This window comes from Palaemon carinicauda, unplaced genomic scaffold (genome assembly GCF_036898095.1).
Source record: "Palaemon carinicauda isolate YSFRI2023 unplaced genomic scaffold, ASM3689809v2 scaffold203, whole genome shotgun sequence".
Taxonomy (NCBI): domain Eukaryota; kingdom Metazoa; phylum Arthropoda; class Malacostraca; order Decapoda; family Palaemonidae; genus Palaemon; species Palaemon carinicauda.
This window is the reverse complement of record NW_027169624.1, coordinates 109,934-127,500: the sequence shown is the minus strand read 5'-3', so window position 1 is coordinate 127,500 and position 17,567 is coordinate 109,934. Positions and strand designations below refer to the sequence as shown.

At 37.9% G+C, this 17,567-nt stretch overlaps 1 protein-coding gene and 1 long non-coding RNA gene across 2 annotated transcripts in view; both read right to left on the bottom strand.

Moving 5' to 3' along the window:
* Positions 1-12,487, bottom strand: part of LOC137635966 (inhibitor of nuclear factor kappa-B kinase subunit alpha-like) — a 51,273-nt gene extending 38,786 nt beyond the window's left edge. Inside the window, exons 1-5 of the mRNA XM_068368426.1 lie at positions 12,380-12,487; positions 7,185-7,307; positions 6,606-6,823; positions 4,721-4,879; positions 3,264-3,478 (exon numbers count right to left, since the gene is read on the bottom strand). Coding sequence (XP_068224527.1) covers positions 3,264-3,478; positions 4,721-4,879; positions 6,606-6,823; positions 7,185-7,302 — 710 coding nt within the window. The 5' untranslated portion in view covers positions 7,303-7,307; positions 12,380-12,487. The remainder of the gene's footprint in view (positions 1-3,263; positions 3,479-4,720; positions 4,880-6,605; positions 6,824-7,184; positions 7,308-12,379) is intronic.
* Positions 12,488-14,051: 1,564 nt separating this feature from the next.
* Positions 14,052-17,499, bottom strand: LOC137635965 (uncharacterized). Its single transcript, XR_011042873.1, has 3 exons — positions 17,385-17,499; positions 15,611-15,739; positions 14,052-14,889 (listed from the first exon to the last, which is right to left on the bottom strand). It is a non-coding gene; the product is annotated as an uncharacterized lncRNA (long non-coding RNA).
* Positions 17,500-17,567: the final 68 nt, after the last annotated feature.

Genomic DNA, 17,567 nt, shown 5'->3' with positions numbered 1-17,567 from the left:
CAGAAAAGATTAATTGCTCGTATGCGCTTGTGCAAGCGTAACTTCTTTGCCTCCGGGTGAGTGTTCAAAAATCGAGCTTTAGCCACTTGCGGGAATACAGTAATGTATGACCGATGAATTGCAACATTATTGCTCATAGAAATTGATCGTCGACTAGCTGTAGCATTGTTACATGTTCGTGAGCATGTGAGCGTCCACAAAAGGTACAAGCAGCTGGTGCAACGATCAAACTTATATCCTTCTACAGAAGCGTAGTCTCACATGTAAGGGCATTGTTGGCATAGAATGCAAAGAACACAAACACTAGGCAGGTTTGTCCAGGATTGCCAACAAACGCCAGCAAGCACCTGCAAACGCTAGCGAGTATCAGCGATCGCTGGGGAATATCAATGAGCACTGACAAGTATCAGCGAGCGCTGAGGAGTATTAGTGAACGATGGCAAGCGTTAGCAAATGCTACCGAGCATTAACGAATGCTGCCGAGCACTGGCGAGCGGCAGAGAACACTGCCGAGAGAGTCGACTTATCTGTAAGGATGGATACAGGTAATGTGATTAAATGCGTGCTACCAACATAAAGCGCACTTCAGGCAACAGTAAACTTTGTCTCTGTGCGCCACTTGAGGAAACAGTAAATTGAAGCTCTGCGCCACTGAAGTAGCGCACACTTACGCACTGATGAGTAGGTCTAGCAAACTCACAATGGGTACAAAGATGAGTAACCCGAGTTGCTCACAGGCCTTCATCAAGCACAAGAGGTCACCCTACTCCTCGCTAGAGCTCAGTGGATGGGTGCACAACACAGCGCATGACTTCTCTGCGAAACTAAAGTCTTTGAAAGTACTCAAGCTCATCCTGACCCTCCACAGGGGGTTGGTAAGCAGCCTTATGTTATCCGATCATAAGGGAACGAGAAATGCTATGCTGGACTTGAAAACCAACCATTTCTCCCTCGTGAGATTTTGAAACATGAGGCACAGGTCCCGAAAGGCAAAGACCCCTAAGGGAAGTTGAAATCGAGACTAGTTTTGTACCCTGAAGGTACAGCGGCGATAAGGAGGAACTACAAAGTCAGCTAACTTCCTCGTCGCCAAGCTCCAAAGGGCTTTGCTTCGAAGAGCAGGGGTGGGTCATGCTCGGGGAAGCCACCAAAGCGAAGGCGACCAACCCCAGTTGCCGCTGTCAGCCATTCTCCCCACAAGCGCGAAGATTGCTAGACAGTGACTGGGGGAAGGTAATTATCCCTATGAAGGGAAAGTTGCCCAACACCTGAAGGTGGACCTCCAGGCAGTGCTCTCTGTTTCCCATAAACTAGCTTTGTCCAAGTTGAAGGTCCACATCGAGTGTTGCCCACAAGTCACTCCGAAGAGTACTTGTTAACACATACTCACGCCCGCCCACCAAACCAGAGCCAACGTTGAGGCCAGCAAAAGTTGAAGCCAAAACAGTTGAGCAGGCACAAGACTCTTAGGGTCGAAGAACTTTGGAGCCTCACCAGGGGAAGGGGAGTGTCAACCCATAAGGAGGACGTCTGTTCCTGTCGCATGCCGAACCGCAAGACCTCTTACTACTTGCCTTGCATGGGGAACCCACGAACCCCAAAGAAGGTAGCTCTAAAAGTAAGAGGACTTTTTTAAACTTTAGGCCAGTTGGTTTTAATCATAAAACTGTTAACAGGTTTAGACTGGAGAGAAAGACTACGTCTTTACGGAGCTGAAATAAAAAAGGGACGTTTGTTTATTAGTGCTTGTGTGAGCAGGGTGGTTGGTCTAGCCCCGCTAACCCCCTCCACTAACTAGCGGAGGGTGTTTACACCTCGCAAAAAAAATTAACGGCTCGTTCCAGCTATTGCCGAAATAATATTCCTATGTAAATAGTGTAAGGTTTGTATCTAGTGTCGGAACAAAGGAAAATCAAGTGTCTTCCAGAATAAAGAAGGCAGGAGCGAGAACCTAAGTAATATGCAGAATAATTGGGGTCATTTCGTCCAAAATGTAGGGTAATTTTATCCAAGGCCTGAAAAATAACTTTGCCTTTTGAGTAAGTCCTGTTACATCCACCATATTATTATTATTATTTGCTAGGCTACAACCCTAATTGCAAAAGCAGGATGCTATAAGCCCAAGGGCCCCAACAGGGAAAATAGCCCAGTAAGGACAGGAAAGAAGGAAAAAGTAAATACTTGAAGAACAGCAGCAATACTAAAATAAATACTCCCTATATAAACTACAAAAACTTTAACAAAACAAGAGGAAGCAAAATTATAGTGCTATATTCTGTTAATTGAATAGTATTTAAGTACCCCATGTACTGAAGATATTCAAATAATCATTAACCTAATAAATTTGCAATACATATTCCCTATATAATCCCCATCATAAACAAATATATATCAGCAAGGTTTCTTTCACTGGTAGTTTCCAACATTGGTTTGGAGCAATCTAACAAGCAAGCAAGCAATTTCATTGGTGTTGCCGGAAAAGGCCCAGATAATAAATGGAAAACTGCTGACTTACAAGGAAATGAAAATAAATTATGCATAAAAACAATATGGAAACCCTCAGTGATTTACTTTTTCCTCATTGCTAACTGACACAGAAATAATTATTCTCAAGGATAAGTAGCCCTGCCTATAATGCTTGAAACACTAAAAGCTGCGTTAAATGTTCTCTCTCACATCTTTATTACATTTTGTCTTTTATTTCACACCCATTCCCTTTAGTCTTTTCAAACAGCTGTCCAACTTTCCTAATTTTGTTTTGCTGCGATGTACATGCCTTACTGACTATCAAATCCTTAAGCCAGCCTTGAGATAGCTATGAAACATAATCTAGTGGTACATTTAAACTACTTGATAAAAATTACTAAAAGTTACCTAATTCTTGGATTTTTAAATATTCCAGGATGAAATTGAATATACATTAACCCTTTTACCCCCAGGCTATTTGGAACTTTCCAACCCTTAAACCCCAGGGGTTATTTTTTTTCAAGCACATTTTGCAGTATATATTTTTTAAATTGCTCTAACAGCCTTAATTTTTGTCATAGAGAGGTCAGGTTGGTCTCATTCTCTTGGAAAATTTTTGAAGTTTCTCAAAAACTTATCAAAAATATTAAAAAAAAATGTAAATAGCAGTTTTTTGCAAAGACGTACCGGTAAATCCATGGGGGTAAGGGGATGAGTTTTGTGAAACGTACCAGTACGTCCATTGGGGGTAAAAGGGTTAAAAAAGAATTTTAAAACAAAAATTAGAATAAACTTACCACTCGACTGGCGTCATATTAGGAAGAAAGGGTCTGACGCCAGTGATTATTTCATGCGTAACGAGACCAAGACTCCAGTAATCAACAGTACAAGTGTACCGCTTGCTCAAGAAAAGCTCGGGTGCCAGGTACTGCAATGTGCCTACAAACGAGGTACAGACGCTGGTTTGGTCTAACTCTTTCGCATAGCCGAGGTCAATGAGCTTATGCACCGTCTGCAAAATATATTGATGGCTGTAATTGTCCGTTACATATTGTAAAAGTCATAGCTAATCTATAAGGCCTCAGTGAAAAAAAATAAACTCCTAAAAAACATGAAATTTTTTGAAAAAAAATTAAACTCCAAAAAAACATGAAATTTTTTGAAAAAAATTAAACGCCAAAAAAAAACATGAAATTTTTTGAAAAAATTAAACTAAAAAAAAACATGAAATTTTTTCCCGTTAACCAGTTACTACAGATGTATTACAGTGCTTCCCTTTATCTTTTATCTTCCATATCCATAAAACACAAAACAAAACCGTCTGCAAAATATATTGATGGCTGTAATTGTCTATTGCATATTGTAAAAGTCATAGCTAATTCATAAGGCCTCTTAGTGAAAAAATTAAACTCCAAAAAAACATTAATTTTTTTTCCGTTAACCAGTTACTACAGAAGTGTTACTCGCATAGCCAAGGTCAATGAGCTTATGCACTGTCTGCAAAATATATTGATGGCTGTAATTGTCTATTACATATTGTAAAAGTCATAGCTAATCTATAATGCCTCTTAGTGAAAAAAATTAAACTCCAAAAAATCATGCCAAGGTCAATGAGCTTATGCACTGTCTGCAAAATATATTGATGGCTGTAATTGTCTATAACATATTGGAAAAGTAATAGCTAATCTATAATGCCTCTTAGTGAAAAAAATTAAACTCCAAAAAAACTAAATTTTTTTCCGTTAACCAGTTACTACAGAAGTGTTACTCGCATAGCCAAGGTCAATGAGCTTATGCACTGTCTGCAAAATATATTGATGGCTGTAATTATCTATTACATATTGGAAAAGTCATAGCTAATCTATAATGCCTCTTAGTGAAAAAATTAAACTCCAAAAAAACATGAAATTTTTTTCCGTTAACCAGTTACTACAGATGTATTACAGAACTTCCCTTTATCTTTTATCTTCCATATCCATAAAACACAAAACAAAAATAATGCTACGTGAACTGTATATCACAAGCTCAAATATTTTCATAATTTCCAAACCAGGAAAAGTAACAAAAATGTGGCAAAATAAATCAAACTTGAAATCCTAACACTAACCTTTGGTTATTAAAGAATTCCCACTTACTAAGAACAACATTACCAATCTAAAATAATTTACAAGGAAACCATTCCACCGTTTTACAGATATTAAGATTATTTCCTCTACCATGCAAAACAGATCACTAAAACATAAATAGGACGAACCTTTCCATCAACATCTTGAAGGACAATATTCTCCGGCTTGAGATCTCTATGGATTATTCTCATCGAATGAAGATACGCAACGGCTTCGGTCATGTCTCTTATACAGGCTCTCACTGCCGCTTCACGCATGCCACAGCAATTTTCTGGTTTGTTTAATACCTGTGGAAAAAAAGTTAAATAAAAAAATTAATTAGGGGTACCACAGGAGTTAGAAAAACTATCAGATAAGAAAGTAGACTGAGGTGGTATGGTCATGTCATGAGAAGAGATGAACAGTATATTGGGAGGAGGGTGAAGGAAATGGAGGTACAGGGAACGAAAAGGAGAGGGAGACCAAAGTGAAGGTGGATGGACTGTATCAAGGATGACCTTCAATCAAATGGATTAACCGGTGAAGAAAGTAGACTGAGGTGGTATGGTCATGTCATGAGAAGAGATGAACAGTATATTGGGAGGAGGGTGATGGAAATGGAGGTACAGGGAACGAGAAGGAGAGGGAGACCAAAGCAAAGGTGGATGGGCTGTATCAAGGATGACTTTCGATCAAAGGGTGATAAAGTGTGGGACAAAGGTAGATGGAGAAAGCTGGTCAGAAACATCGACCCCACATAAAAGTGGGAAAAGATGCAGACAAAGAAAGAGACTGATTTATGGTATGTATATATTAAGCACAATTAAAAGCAGAATGTTAATTTTCCCTTAAATTGCACTTTTGATATGGTTAAAAAAAGGTTATGTTCATGTGAATTTTGTTTAAATACAGCATATGTTTAGCACAGAGAAAAAATAAAAATCCTTAAATTTCTAATATACATTTAACCAGGAATACAATATTGTATACAATAACCTTTACAAGGCATACTGTATTCTACTGATGTACTTGTTGTTACATGAGCAGGGTTGACTTTATCCAAGTATTAAAAATTCATGATGAGTTAAAATGAGGCTTAAGCTTTTAATAATTGATTCAAGGCTCCATTGGGCCATTAGATAACAACAAAATACAGCAAATGCATACGACTTTGCCAGAAAGGATGGCATTTACGGAACAGAAACCTCAACACTTGATAAAAAGAATGGGAAGTCTGGATGAAATCATAGATAATAAGAACAAAACAAGTAAAGAACAAATAAAAATTAATCTATAAAAACCAAGATATGAATTCAAGTAGTAACTATAGAGGATATGACTCAGTCAAAGGATAAACTAGAAATCATCTTTGCAATGGGTTACGAAAGAATATATAACGGTCTTACATACATACATATACTAAGGCACTTTCCCCAATTTTGAGGGGTAGCCGACATCAACAAATGAAACAAAACTAAAAGGGGACCTCTACTCTCTACGTTCCTCCCAGCCTGACATGGGACTCAACCGAGTTCAGCTGGTACTGCTAGGGTGCCACAGCCCAACCTCCCCCGTTATCCACCACGGTCTTACAGAGAAGAAAATATCGATGAAAAGAAATAAACATCTAAAGTGACTAAGAATACCACCATAGGAAAGATACTAACTTTCAGCTGATAAAAATACTAAGATCTGCAGTTTTAGATTTCAAAGATTTATAGAAAGGGACAATGAGATAGAAGTCATGATGAGAAGTCATGATGAGTTCATCAATAAATTATGCTAAACCCAAGAAGCATTTAGAGTTTTAGACCCTAAATAGTCTTCACAAAATACTCATTAGCTATAAGCCATAACATATTCAGTGCTCCTTTCAGAAGTTGGCAACCTTAGCTTTAAAAAATCCTGGAAAACATGCATGCTACCAAAAACAATTTTAAAGAGGTATTCCTTGGATGATTTTTGTTTTAACAACATTTAAACATAATAATAAGATTAAGAAAAATCAGTAGCAATTTACAGACATGTACTTACTTTTCTTAGATCACCACCACTGCAGTATTCCATACACAACATGGGAAGATCACCAACGGGTCCCCTCAGTTCGGACGGAACTTCAAAGCACTTTACGACAGCTTGGTGGTCTAAACGGTTCATGATTTCCACTTCCTTCTCCCATCTTTCGACATGCTTGGGAGACAAAATATTTTCTGTTCCCGTACCCGGAGTCCCCCAGCGGCATTTTTTGAGAGCTATAAAAGAGAGTATTTGTTTAATAAAATTATGCATATGGAGATAGGACTGTGCAGTACATGGAAAACATCATGTATCTATAAAGGTTGGTATTACAGTAACAGATGAAAAGGCATTGCTACATACTCCCCTTGGATTATTCAAAATACAGTACAGTAATTGTGTTGATACATTGTCCACAATTTTAATAAAGATGTACACTGACCAAAATCATAAAAAATCACATCCAACAATGCTTTTCATAAAAGTTTATCAATAAATTATACCTCAGGTTTTCCATATATAAATAGCAAGTCTTTTATGTTTGAAGTGGATAAACTACATAGTACTAGCAGCGATATCCTAACATAACTAACGCACCTATTGTTTCTCCCGTATCATTGTGTCTCCACAGAGTTACAGTGCCAAAGCCACCAGTTCCAAGCACTTTATCCTTTATCCACGGATACGTCGCCGGTTTTTCCTCTGCCGCAGCCATTGCCTCTGAAAGAAAAAGTTACTTCTCAATACCACTGCAAATAATCTTTATAAATTGTGACTATGAACAGCCATTTACAGCTCTTAATAGAAATCCATAACCATAACTAACAACTAATTGGTAAAACATAAGTGTACAGACAAACTACTATTTGCAAATGCAATACAGTACTCATCAAACATTTAACCACAATGAGAATTGGGTTTAAGGAGGGGGAAAATGGGTAAATATTATGAGAAAGGGCGAGGAACAACAAAAAAGTATCGACAGTAAAATCAAAGCAAAGAGGAAAACCATATTCTCTGTGTGTGTATCCAAAGAGAGAAAAAAGAAAGCAGAATTCCTCTTAAAAAGGTTTCAAATGCTAAACTGACATATGTTTATTTACCATCCTCAAACAAGTTAAAACTTTCATAATATACAGTACAATTCTACATAAAAGGGATAAACATACTTATACCACTTTGTTTTAACCAAGCATTGCATATTGGGCCATGTAACTGGTTGGGACTACCCACCCCCACTGTGGTCCCCAAGCACAGCAATGGCCTCCCCAGTAAACAGCTTAAAATCACGGTCCTGGGCTGGGATCAATCTGCCACCATGCAAATGCTAGGAAAACACTTTACCACCCACCAGCCAGTACACTGAGTAGCCACTTTGACCTTCACCGAGGGCCTGCGGGGTAGTTGAGGTGGGAGGTAGAACTTAAAGACTTAAAGTTTGTATAGTTAGTATATACAATAGAGAATTTACCTTTAAAATTTGCTATTGTTCCTAACACAAATACTGTGCCCTGCTAGTTACCTTATTAGGGAAGAGAGTAAGATTGAAGTTATGACTGCTTGAATTCTAAGTCCTTGCCACAAACTGTTGAACCAAGATAGAGATCTTCTATCTTTATGATTGGCTAGTGACTCAGGAAATTATATGCCGTTTTCCTACTCGCTTCACCGGGGCTAACCCGAGTTCAAGCAGGTCAAATTAAGTGACCTGAGGACTTATGGAAACACTCCAAGCCACTCTAGCTCTCAAGAGGTAAAGACTGTGACAACCCCAGGTCATCAAGAGTCTAGTCCATTCTCTTGAATAGTCGATGTGTGAATCCAAGTTTAACAACTGGATCAGGTACTAAGCGGTATTTTTACCATGGAAATGGGGAGCTTCCTTAATAAAGAAAGAGATAAACAGCTAATCTAGGTACCATTCGACCTGTGGCTGCTATGGATGGCCTCTACCGACTGCTGAGTAATCGGAGAGATGGAATGAGTGGATAATGGTGTAAGTTTCTAGGAATCTCTCAGATATTGGAAGGTGGCTTCAAACTTCTCGGACAGAGTGCGACAGAGAATCCAGATAGTTTCTTATCCTACTGCAAGACGAACAGGAGGAGCAGGGTGAGAAACTAAGCCTTTCCGCAATGCAAAGATGTAGCATATAGCTTAAAGTCTTACACCAGGTCTATATCGATAGTGTGTCTTTGCTTGAACAATGCTCTTACTTTAAAGAAACTTGTGATGATGCAATGCATCTTTAACTCACAAGAGCGCATCTGTTTGAGAAGGGTTTGTAAACAGGGCCCATTTGTAAATTTGGGCATGTATGGAAGCAATATCGGCCATTATCGCTCCCAAGTGCTTTACCAAACCCTTTGGAAAACTAGCAAAGAAGCACTGCAAGTATTCCCGGTAGGTTGAAAAGCAGGTGCGGCCTTCCATCAACCACACCCTCTGCATAGGAGGAAATTTAGGTGAATGTCTAATTCATTCTCCTCTACATCTGTGGACTGTAAATTCTCATGGGAGAGAAGTACTCGAGATGGAGTTTGTCATATAACTGCCAAGCAAAAGAACTACCTCAAGACAGTGGAAAGCCATGGTACAGAGGCTATGGTATTACCCAAGACTGGAGAATAATGGTTTGATTTTGGATTACTGTATTCATCTAGATGAGCTGCTTATCATTGCCATAGTGTCTCTTCTACCCTTATCAAGAGGAAAATAACCACTGAACAATTACAGTGCCGTAGTTAACCCCTTGAATGAAGAATTGTTTGGTAATCTTAGTGTTACCAGTATGACTTTCACCACAAGACAATGTGACCCAGAGAGGAGTTCAATCTATTTTGAAATTTAAGTGTAATTTTACCTATTTAGGAGGTTGAATATATTCAAAACAACTCCATTCACTATATAGCTATTGCTACTTATCTAAAAGTAAAAAATCTAACCAAAATTATAATCTACATGGTTGGCGAGCACAGCATATCCGTGAACCACTTGCCACAACAAAAGAGCAAGGAGATAACATTTACTTGCTACCGAAGCGAGTCACAATGTTGCAAAGACCAATTGATAGACTTTATATAAATTACGGCTAATTGTTTTCAAGCCAGTAACATGAACCATAGAGAAAGTCCACAACTTACAAAGTTAATAGCTTCCAAGAAGCTATTTGTAAGTCAAACTGTTTGTAAATTAAATATTCTCAAATTTTGGTCTCATGCCTACAATTTTCAGTGGCAAAAGTCAACAAATAGTCCTTTGTCATATGGCAAATGTCATCTTGCTTACTGCATTAAATCATATAATATTGTTTTATTACAGTACAGTATTTCACTATTTTATACATATCAGGGTTACAAATAGTATAAAGAACTAAATGCAAACCGATAAACAAAGAGATCACTAGTAAGCGACACAAAGGCCATAGCGAACCCCCAAAAGGGAACAAACAAAAGACCAAACACGATTAAGAATAAAAAAGTGTCACTACCTAGAAATCCTAAATAGACAAATATAATACTCAACTTGGGAGCGGGGATCTCTAAAACGTCGGACATCTTCAAAAACACTAAGCAACACAGAGCAAAATAAAACACGTCTGACCAACGCAGGTGCTGATAGAAGAATGGAGATAAGGGGTGGGGAGATGTAGGGGTGGAGGGGGATGTTGATGAAGGAGAGGTCTAATTGATGAGGGATCTATGGTCTTGGTTCAATCACGCCCCAGTTTTCTATACCGACACTCAATGAGTGAGCGAGCTAGGTTTATTCCTGGCATTCCATGCATCTCTTTTTCTCTGGTATTTTCAGCAATAACTATGCCTTAGAAATGGTGCTAGAGGAGCATTTCACTGGGCGACACAGGTTCCTCGCCCAGAAATAGATTTTTCCTTCGTCAAAATCCCTTATATGAGATACCGTATACAATTTTAGTTGGATTTGTATTTATATCTCCGAATGTAAGTTTCTAAGTTGAGGATTTTCTATACATTTTTCCCACTGATTACTAAGTATTTTTCATGCATTTCTGACCATTTCTATAGCTCCAAATGACTCACTTTTGGTGTTAGCTTAACCACAAGCTCTAGTTTCCCACCAATATCCCCCTAAATGGTTTTTATATGAGGGGTAGGAAAACTCATAAATGGGTAGTCAAAAATAGATAAAACACAAGAAAGCCTGTTAGAAAAATGCATGGTTCATGTATTTGGCTGAAATTAAAAAGCCCTCTCAGTTATTGAGCAAGGCAGACACGGGCCCCTAGGTTCATTCAGGTGGATATGAATAGGTTACACAGTTTGCCTGATTCTATTTGTCATGTATTTTCACATCAAGTTTAGTTGACGTAAAGGATTTAAGGAAGGAAGAGTCACGAGGGAAGGAAGGCTAGCCCCTAGGTTAGGTTAGGTTACGTTAGGTGGGTGTGCTTAGGTTGGACAGCTTCCTTTATTTTACTCACTTTGTATATTCCCTCATCCAAACACCAACATTCCCCACTGTGCATCTCTACTATTACTGTTTTTTAGGGAGTTCCGGATCTCTAAAAGTAGTAACGTCGGACAAAGATACCACTTAACCTAATAAAACATTAACCTTCCTACTATAACTATTAAAGTTTTATATGTCCATACATACTAACTCTCTGTAATTTTACCAAATTCATATCCAACTCTCTAATGCATGATGACCTACCCTAGACCAAACAGAGGAGCCTTTATATATCAGCGACCACTTCCTCCCGCATGCAACTAATCTAAACTTTCCCCCCTAACCTATCCTACAAGCCGTGTCCTTACCTACTTAAGTAACGGGGGAGGGATAACGCTCGCCTGCGATCCCCCTTACACTGCTGTATTCTTAGTCAGCCATCATGATGCATGCATGTGGCCGCTATCATACATACACCGGGGTGCATGTATGATAGCGGCCACCTGTATGTTTGATTACGGCTAACTTAGAATACGGTGTGACGGTCTGAAATGATCCCTTGGTCTCAGAATTCTCCTTGACATTGTATAATGGTTCTTTTCCGCCATTAGCTCGCTTCGCTCGCATGGAAATAAAACATCAAGCTCGTATGTACTGGCCAGCGGTAATGTTGAGCTGCGCACGCTAACATTACAGGAAAATAAAACATCAACCTCGTATGCACTGGCAAACGGTAATGGTCGCGCATGCGCAGATTATCAAGGAGAATTCTGAGCAAGGGGGATCGTTCAGACCATCACACCGGCAATGTAAGGGGGGTCGCAGGGGTCGTTAGCCCCCCGTTGGGTAAGTAGGTAAGGATATGGCTTGTAGGTTAGGTCAGGGGGAAAAGTTTAGATTAGTTGATGTCCATTTATAATCCACACGAGAGGAACTGGCCGCTGATATACAAAGGCTCCGTTTGCCCTAATCCTGGGCTTAACCAGAAGTAAACAAATGCCTACAGGACTGTTAATTACCCTACTTACCTGAAACACTGGCTTTGACTAAAAGCTACCAGGCAGCCTACTACAATAAATCTACTAATTCGTGTCATAAATTTAATTAATTAACATAAAATACAGTCCAATTTACCATATATACTGGAACTTTATATCAGACACGAACTAAAAGAAACACAGAATCCAGGTTCACGATCAGAAAAAAAAAAATGGGCCAAGGAAAACCACATCTGAATTCTAGTTCTTAAATAGTTATTGTCCTTAATACATCTTGAGATGGTTATATATTGTATTTCCATCTTAAATTGGTATATAAAGATTGAAATTACAATTACAGGTCTTGATTTAATGGCAAAAACTTACCAAGCACAGACGTCAAACAGGTACGGGCTAAGACATTTGTTTTGGTTTGATCGTCTTTTGTTTCATCAGGTTGCCAGTTTATCTAAATGAGAGAAGGTCAACTTCTAATCAACAGAAGCATTAAAAGCTTCGTATAAAAAATATATAGTATTTAATGCATAAATTTTTTCATATTACTCATGGCCAACCAATTTAAAAAAGGCCTAATTTTAGTTTTTTCGGCCTGAAAAAGCCAAACTGGCAACTCTGCATCGGGGGTTCCCCAATGGAATAGATATATCTTATCCAATCAGAGATTGAAATTGTCCTTCCGTCCGCCATGTTGCCAGAAACATTTATCAATTTAAATATATTATTAATGTATTATTATTTTATTTAATGTAATGTTGTTTAAAGGTGTAAAGACGATCAGTCTATTTAGCAAACTTACTTCAAACAGAATGACGAGGAAAACTCAGGGTAAAAAAGATTAGCGAACAATAATTCATAACTACCACTTTATCAGAAATAAGATAATTTTAGACCTCGCCTCTGTTATGATTAGAATTATATCTTCTCTGTTCGATTATGATTTTATTATCACAAAATTCATGTTGGTTATAAGCATAAAGTTCCTGTCATTATATAAGAAAGCTCAGATCAACAATAAGCTAATTGTTCCAGTGAAGGCAACTGCCATTTATGGGCATAATTAATTTAAATTGCAATTAAAGAGGTCTATTACCAACTGAAGTATTCTATTTAATTAATCTATTTTTTAGTCTATTTTGAACATCCAAATAAACTTTCTACTTTGACTTTAGTTATCAGTTGATAACCAGTTTAATTTATACGAGTGGAAACTGGAGAGTTCTTTAACCCACAGTTTCCTACTTTGTGTGTTTCTTCTCCTTGTAACTGTACCATTCATCATGAAAACATCAATTTAGGTTATTCGTTAGTCAAGATATTTTCCATTTTTATTTACTCGAATATGTTAGTATAGCAATAACAGCGTCATACTCAAATACTAATTTTCACTGAAAGAACTTAAAAACAACTAGAATGATGTGTTCATTTTGGTCTCATGCGATCGGGGAAAACCCATGTTGCAACTTGAAGTACAGTAAAGGCTGAAAGATTACTTTACTTACTTTAAATATTGTTTTCCTGGCCTTATAACAAAGGGTAACCCTTCCCACTACAGGGTCTACAATATATGTTAACTGTTTGTTGTCTACTTACTTTAAATATTGTTTTCCTGGCCTTATAACAAAGGGTAACTCTTCGCACTACAGGGTCTACAATATATGTTAACTGTTTGTCGTCTACTTACTTTAAATATTGTTTTCCTGGCCTTATAACAAAGGGTAACCCTTTGCACTATATGACCTACAATATATGTTAACTGTTTGTCGTATAGGCCTACATTATTAAATATTATTTAGTATCGCATAAAGTTTTTCATGTTAATTGTCAAATCCACATTATCGAAAAACTTTGAATTCAAGGAAAATCTTCAGTTTATTCTTGAAAGTCCCGATATATTGAGATTTTTCGCATGTCTAGTGGGAGCTTGTATAGTGTTGGGGCCAAAACGGAGATAACGTGGTGGGTAAGAATCAAATGGCTCAAGATCTTGGTATTACAAAACTCGCTGTGTACCGTAAAAGGGATTAAATAACTTTATATCTTAATTTCAAATTTATTTAGTGACAATCGAGTAAGATGAATTAGAATACTGAACATTCTCAAAACCATTCAAATGGAAAAATAATAGTAAACCAATTAATCTTTATGAATTATCAATATTATCAGTACAGTTAAAAAAGTTTCCTGAAGTCGCTCAACATAATAATCAGTAAAATAAGATTATGTTTTATTACGCCTCTTATCAGAATCACTGTTTTCTTATCAGTTACACCAGACTGTATAATGCACAACATAATTTCTGCATCTAATGGCATTTTTCAAATGTGCTTGTTAATAATAATAAATCCTAATTGAGCAGTTTAGATATGTGTATGCACCATAAGAATGTATTTAATGGAATTTATTGATTATAATTCCTTACTCTATCGGCCTAGACTCTTTCCCTCATAACCTAGACCAAGTAAAATTTTATATTTTGCCTAAAACTTGATTGGTTTATCATAGAGTTCTAGATATTTTGCAATAGGCCTACAGTATTAAATATGCCCTCCTTTGGCCAATTAACAACGAAAAGAACAGTTATAGATTATACTAAACTCTGTGTTAAGGAATAAGTGTATCAACATCCTTTCTCAATTAAAAAAAGGTTAGGCCTACATATTAAAGCGAGACTTGTGTTTAATTCCACTTCATCACCAACAGCAATGGTTGCAATGTTGACGATGTAGTCGAGATGTTATGGCACCCAGCATTCGATAAAGAACATTGCATTAAGAAGCCTTCATAAATGTGATTTGCCATTCCTGTCTTGCAATTCCAGGTCCGTCAGTTAAGCCTATAGGCCAATATGCTTCGTTTCCTTTGGATTTCAGCCAACCCTGTTTAGAGAAAGTTGTTGTTATTATTATTATTATTATTATTATTATTATTATTATTATTATTATTATTATTATTAAATAAGTATAGAATATTGTTAACATTGAAATTAAGGTTACACAGAATATAAAAAAGCTCTCTCTCTCTCTCTCTCTCTCTCTCTCTCTCTCTCTCTCTTCTATATATATATATATATATATAGGCCTATATATATACGTATACATATATATATATATATATATATAGAGAGAGAGAGAGAGAGAGAGAGAGAGAGAGAGAGAGAGAGAGATGCAAATTGCCATATCATTGCTTGCTATATTTATCAGAATACTGATAAGCTTGATTGCTGCAAGCAACGAGTGCTTTAAAGAGTAAATTTCACAATGATACAGAAAATTAATAACTTCTAAAGTAGGCTTATACGGTCTATACTCTCGCATGCAATAATATAAAAAATCTAGCCCTTCATTTAGATGCCACAATGTTAGCAAACTAAAAACAAAATCTAGACAAAAGGCTTATCTATAACAATATATCGTTATCAGCACCAAACCTATAATCAAGGCTAATCAAGCAAGCACTTTGCGTTAATTGCATTTATATTAACACATGCTGTGAGCATAACATACCCAGTCATACAAAAGGAATTACTAATAGACATATCTTTCATGTACCAGAATACAAAATACAGAATGACCGTTCCAGGGATACATAATACATTACTTTCTTGGCACATTGAGCCTATCCACTCCGGCGGGCAAGTGCACACTCCGTTCACGGCGTCACAGGTTCCTCCGTTAACACAATTGCACGTTTCCCTGCACTGGATTCCGTATGTGCCTTGTCTGCATGCTGGAAAAAATTATATTCAAAAAATTACATTCAAATACGTGACTATATTTTCACGCATATGAGTTATTTATAAGGTATTTTTCCTTAGGGGTTAACATCAGGAATGCGCAAATATTGTGAAATATATTATAAGTTTAAAGGTTTAAAATCCACTCAGGAATGGCAGAGGCAAAGGACAGGATGAGCGTCCAAGTCTCCTCTCAATCCAAGCTAGGACCAAGGAGAAGCAGGCAATGGCTGCTGATAACTCAGTAGATAGACCTATAGGCTCCCCTAAATCCCCCATCCTTAGCTCACAAGGATGGTGAGATTGCATCGACTAAAGGAACTAACTTGAACCCTAGTCTGGCGTTCACCAGTCAGGGACGTTACCACATCGGCCACGAGTCAATCTAACGAACAAATATAAACCTACACACGAGGCTCACTAATAGCACGATGAACCCTCTTTCATGCACTGCCCTTTTCTTAAATACATTCCTTTCCAGAACCTTACTCTTGAACTAGCTATCCTACACTGTCCAGGACTCTAGGTCATCCTCTTCTCCGTCATGATACTTCTGATTTTATACATCGTATTTTTATCTTCTTGTCATCCAATTTTTCAAATGACCATCTAAAATAATTTTTTAATCCATACTTTCAGCTGTCTTCTGAGCATTTATTTTTTCTCGTGTGGATTGTGGTGGCCGATGCGATAACGTTCCTGACTGGTGAACGTCAGACTGGGGTTCGAAACCCGCTCGAACTCGTTAGTTCCTTTGATCGCTGCAATCTCACCATCCCTATGAGCTAAGGATGGGGGTGGGGTTCGGGGGAGCCTATAGGTCTATCTGCTGAGTCATCAACAGCCAATGTCTGGCCCTCTTTGGTCCTAGCTTGGATGGAGAGGAGGCTTGGGTGCTGATCATATGTCAGTCTCCAGGGCATTGTCCTGCTTGTTATGGCAATGGCACTGTCCCTTGACTCTGTCATCCATAGGCGATCTTTAAACCTACGTATGATACTAAATAGTTCATCATAACTCCAAATTTTATTTTATTTTCACTCATTGTCAATATTTACAATCCACTTCCATACATGGGAGTTACTTAAGCAGACGTAAAGTAAATAAACCTAAGCAAATACGTATAAGTAAGTTATTTACGTGATATTAGTTAGGCATAAGCTATTAAAGAAATATGTTCACTATTTCCTTGCAGAAAGATACACTACAAATATTTGGAATAAGGCCGGGAGCACACTAGCAATTCTGTGGCGCCACAAAGCCACAGCATCGTGTGGCGGGGATGTGGTCTCTAATAGGTTTCCATTGTTTTCAAAACCCGCCACGCCTGTGGCGGGGATGAGCGACAGAGAGGCACAGTCGCTTGCCACAGTCGCTTGCCACAGTCGCTAGTTTGCGCGGCAAAACTTGAAAACAATGGAAACCTATGGGAGACCACATCCCCGCCACATGATGCTGTGGCTTTGTGGCGCCACAGAGTCGCTAGTGTGCTCTCGGCCTAAGTCTACGCAAGGTACAACAACAATGTATTCCCGTATACTAGATGTATTAACTGTCCAGCTTAACCTACCTCTTATACCTTTAACAGAATAATAATCTAATGTTAATCTCCAGAGATTAATAAACTACGAATCTTACAAGAAGAGCAGTAATCTCCACTCAAACCAGGCGGACATAGACATATCCCAGTTTCTCCGTGGCATCGATGTTCTCCGCAGTGGCATTTTTCAGAGCAATTGGTGCCGAAGGTTCCTGTACAATGTCAATGGATTAGTATTGCTTTTAGCTTATGATAATTAAAATACACTTTATGAAATTCAA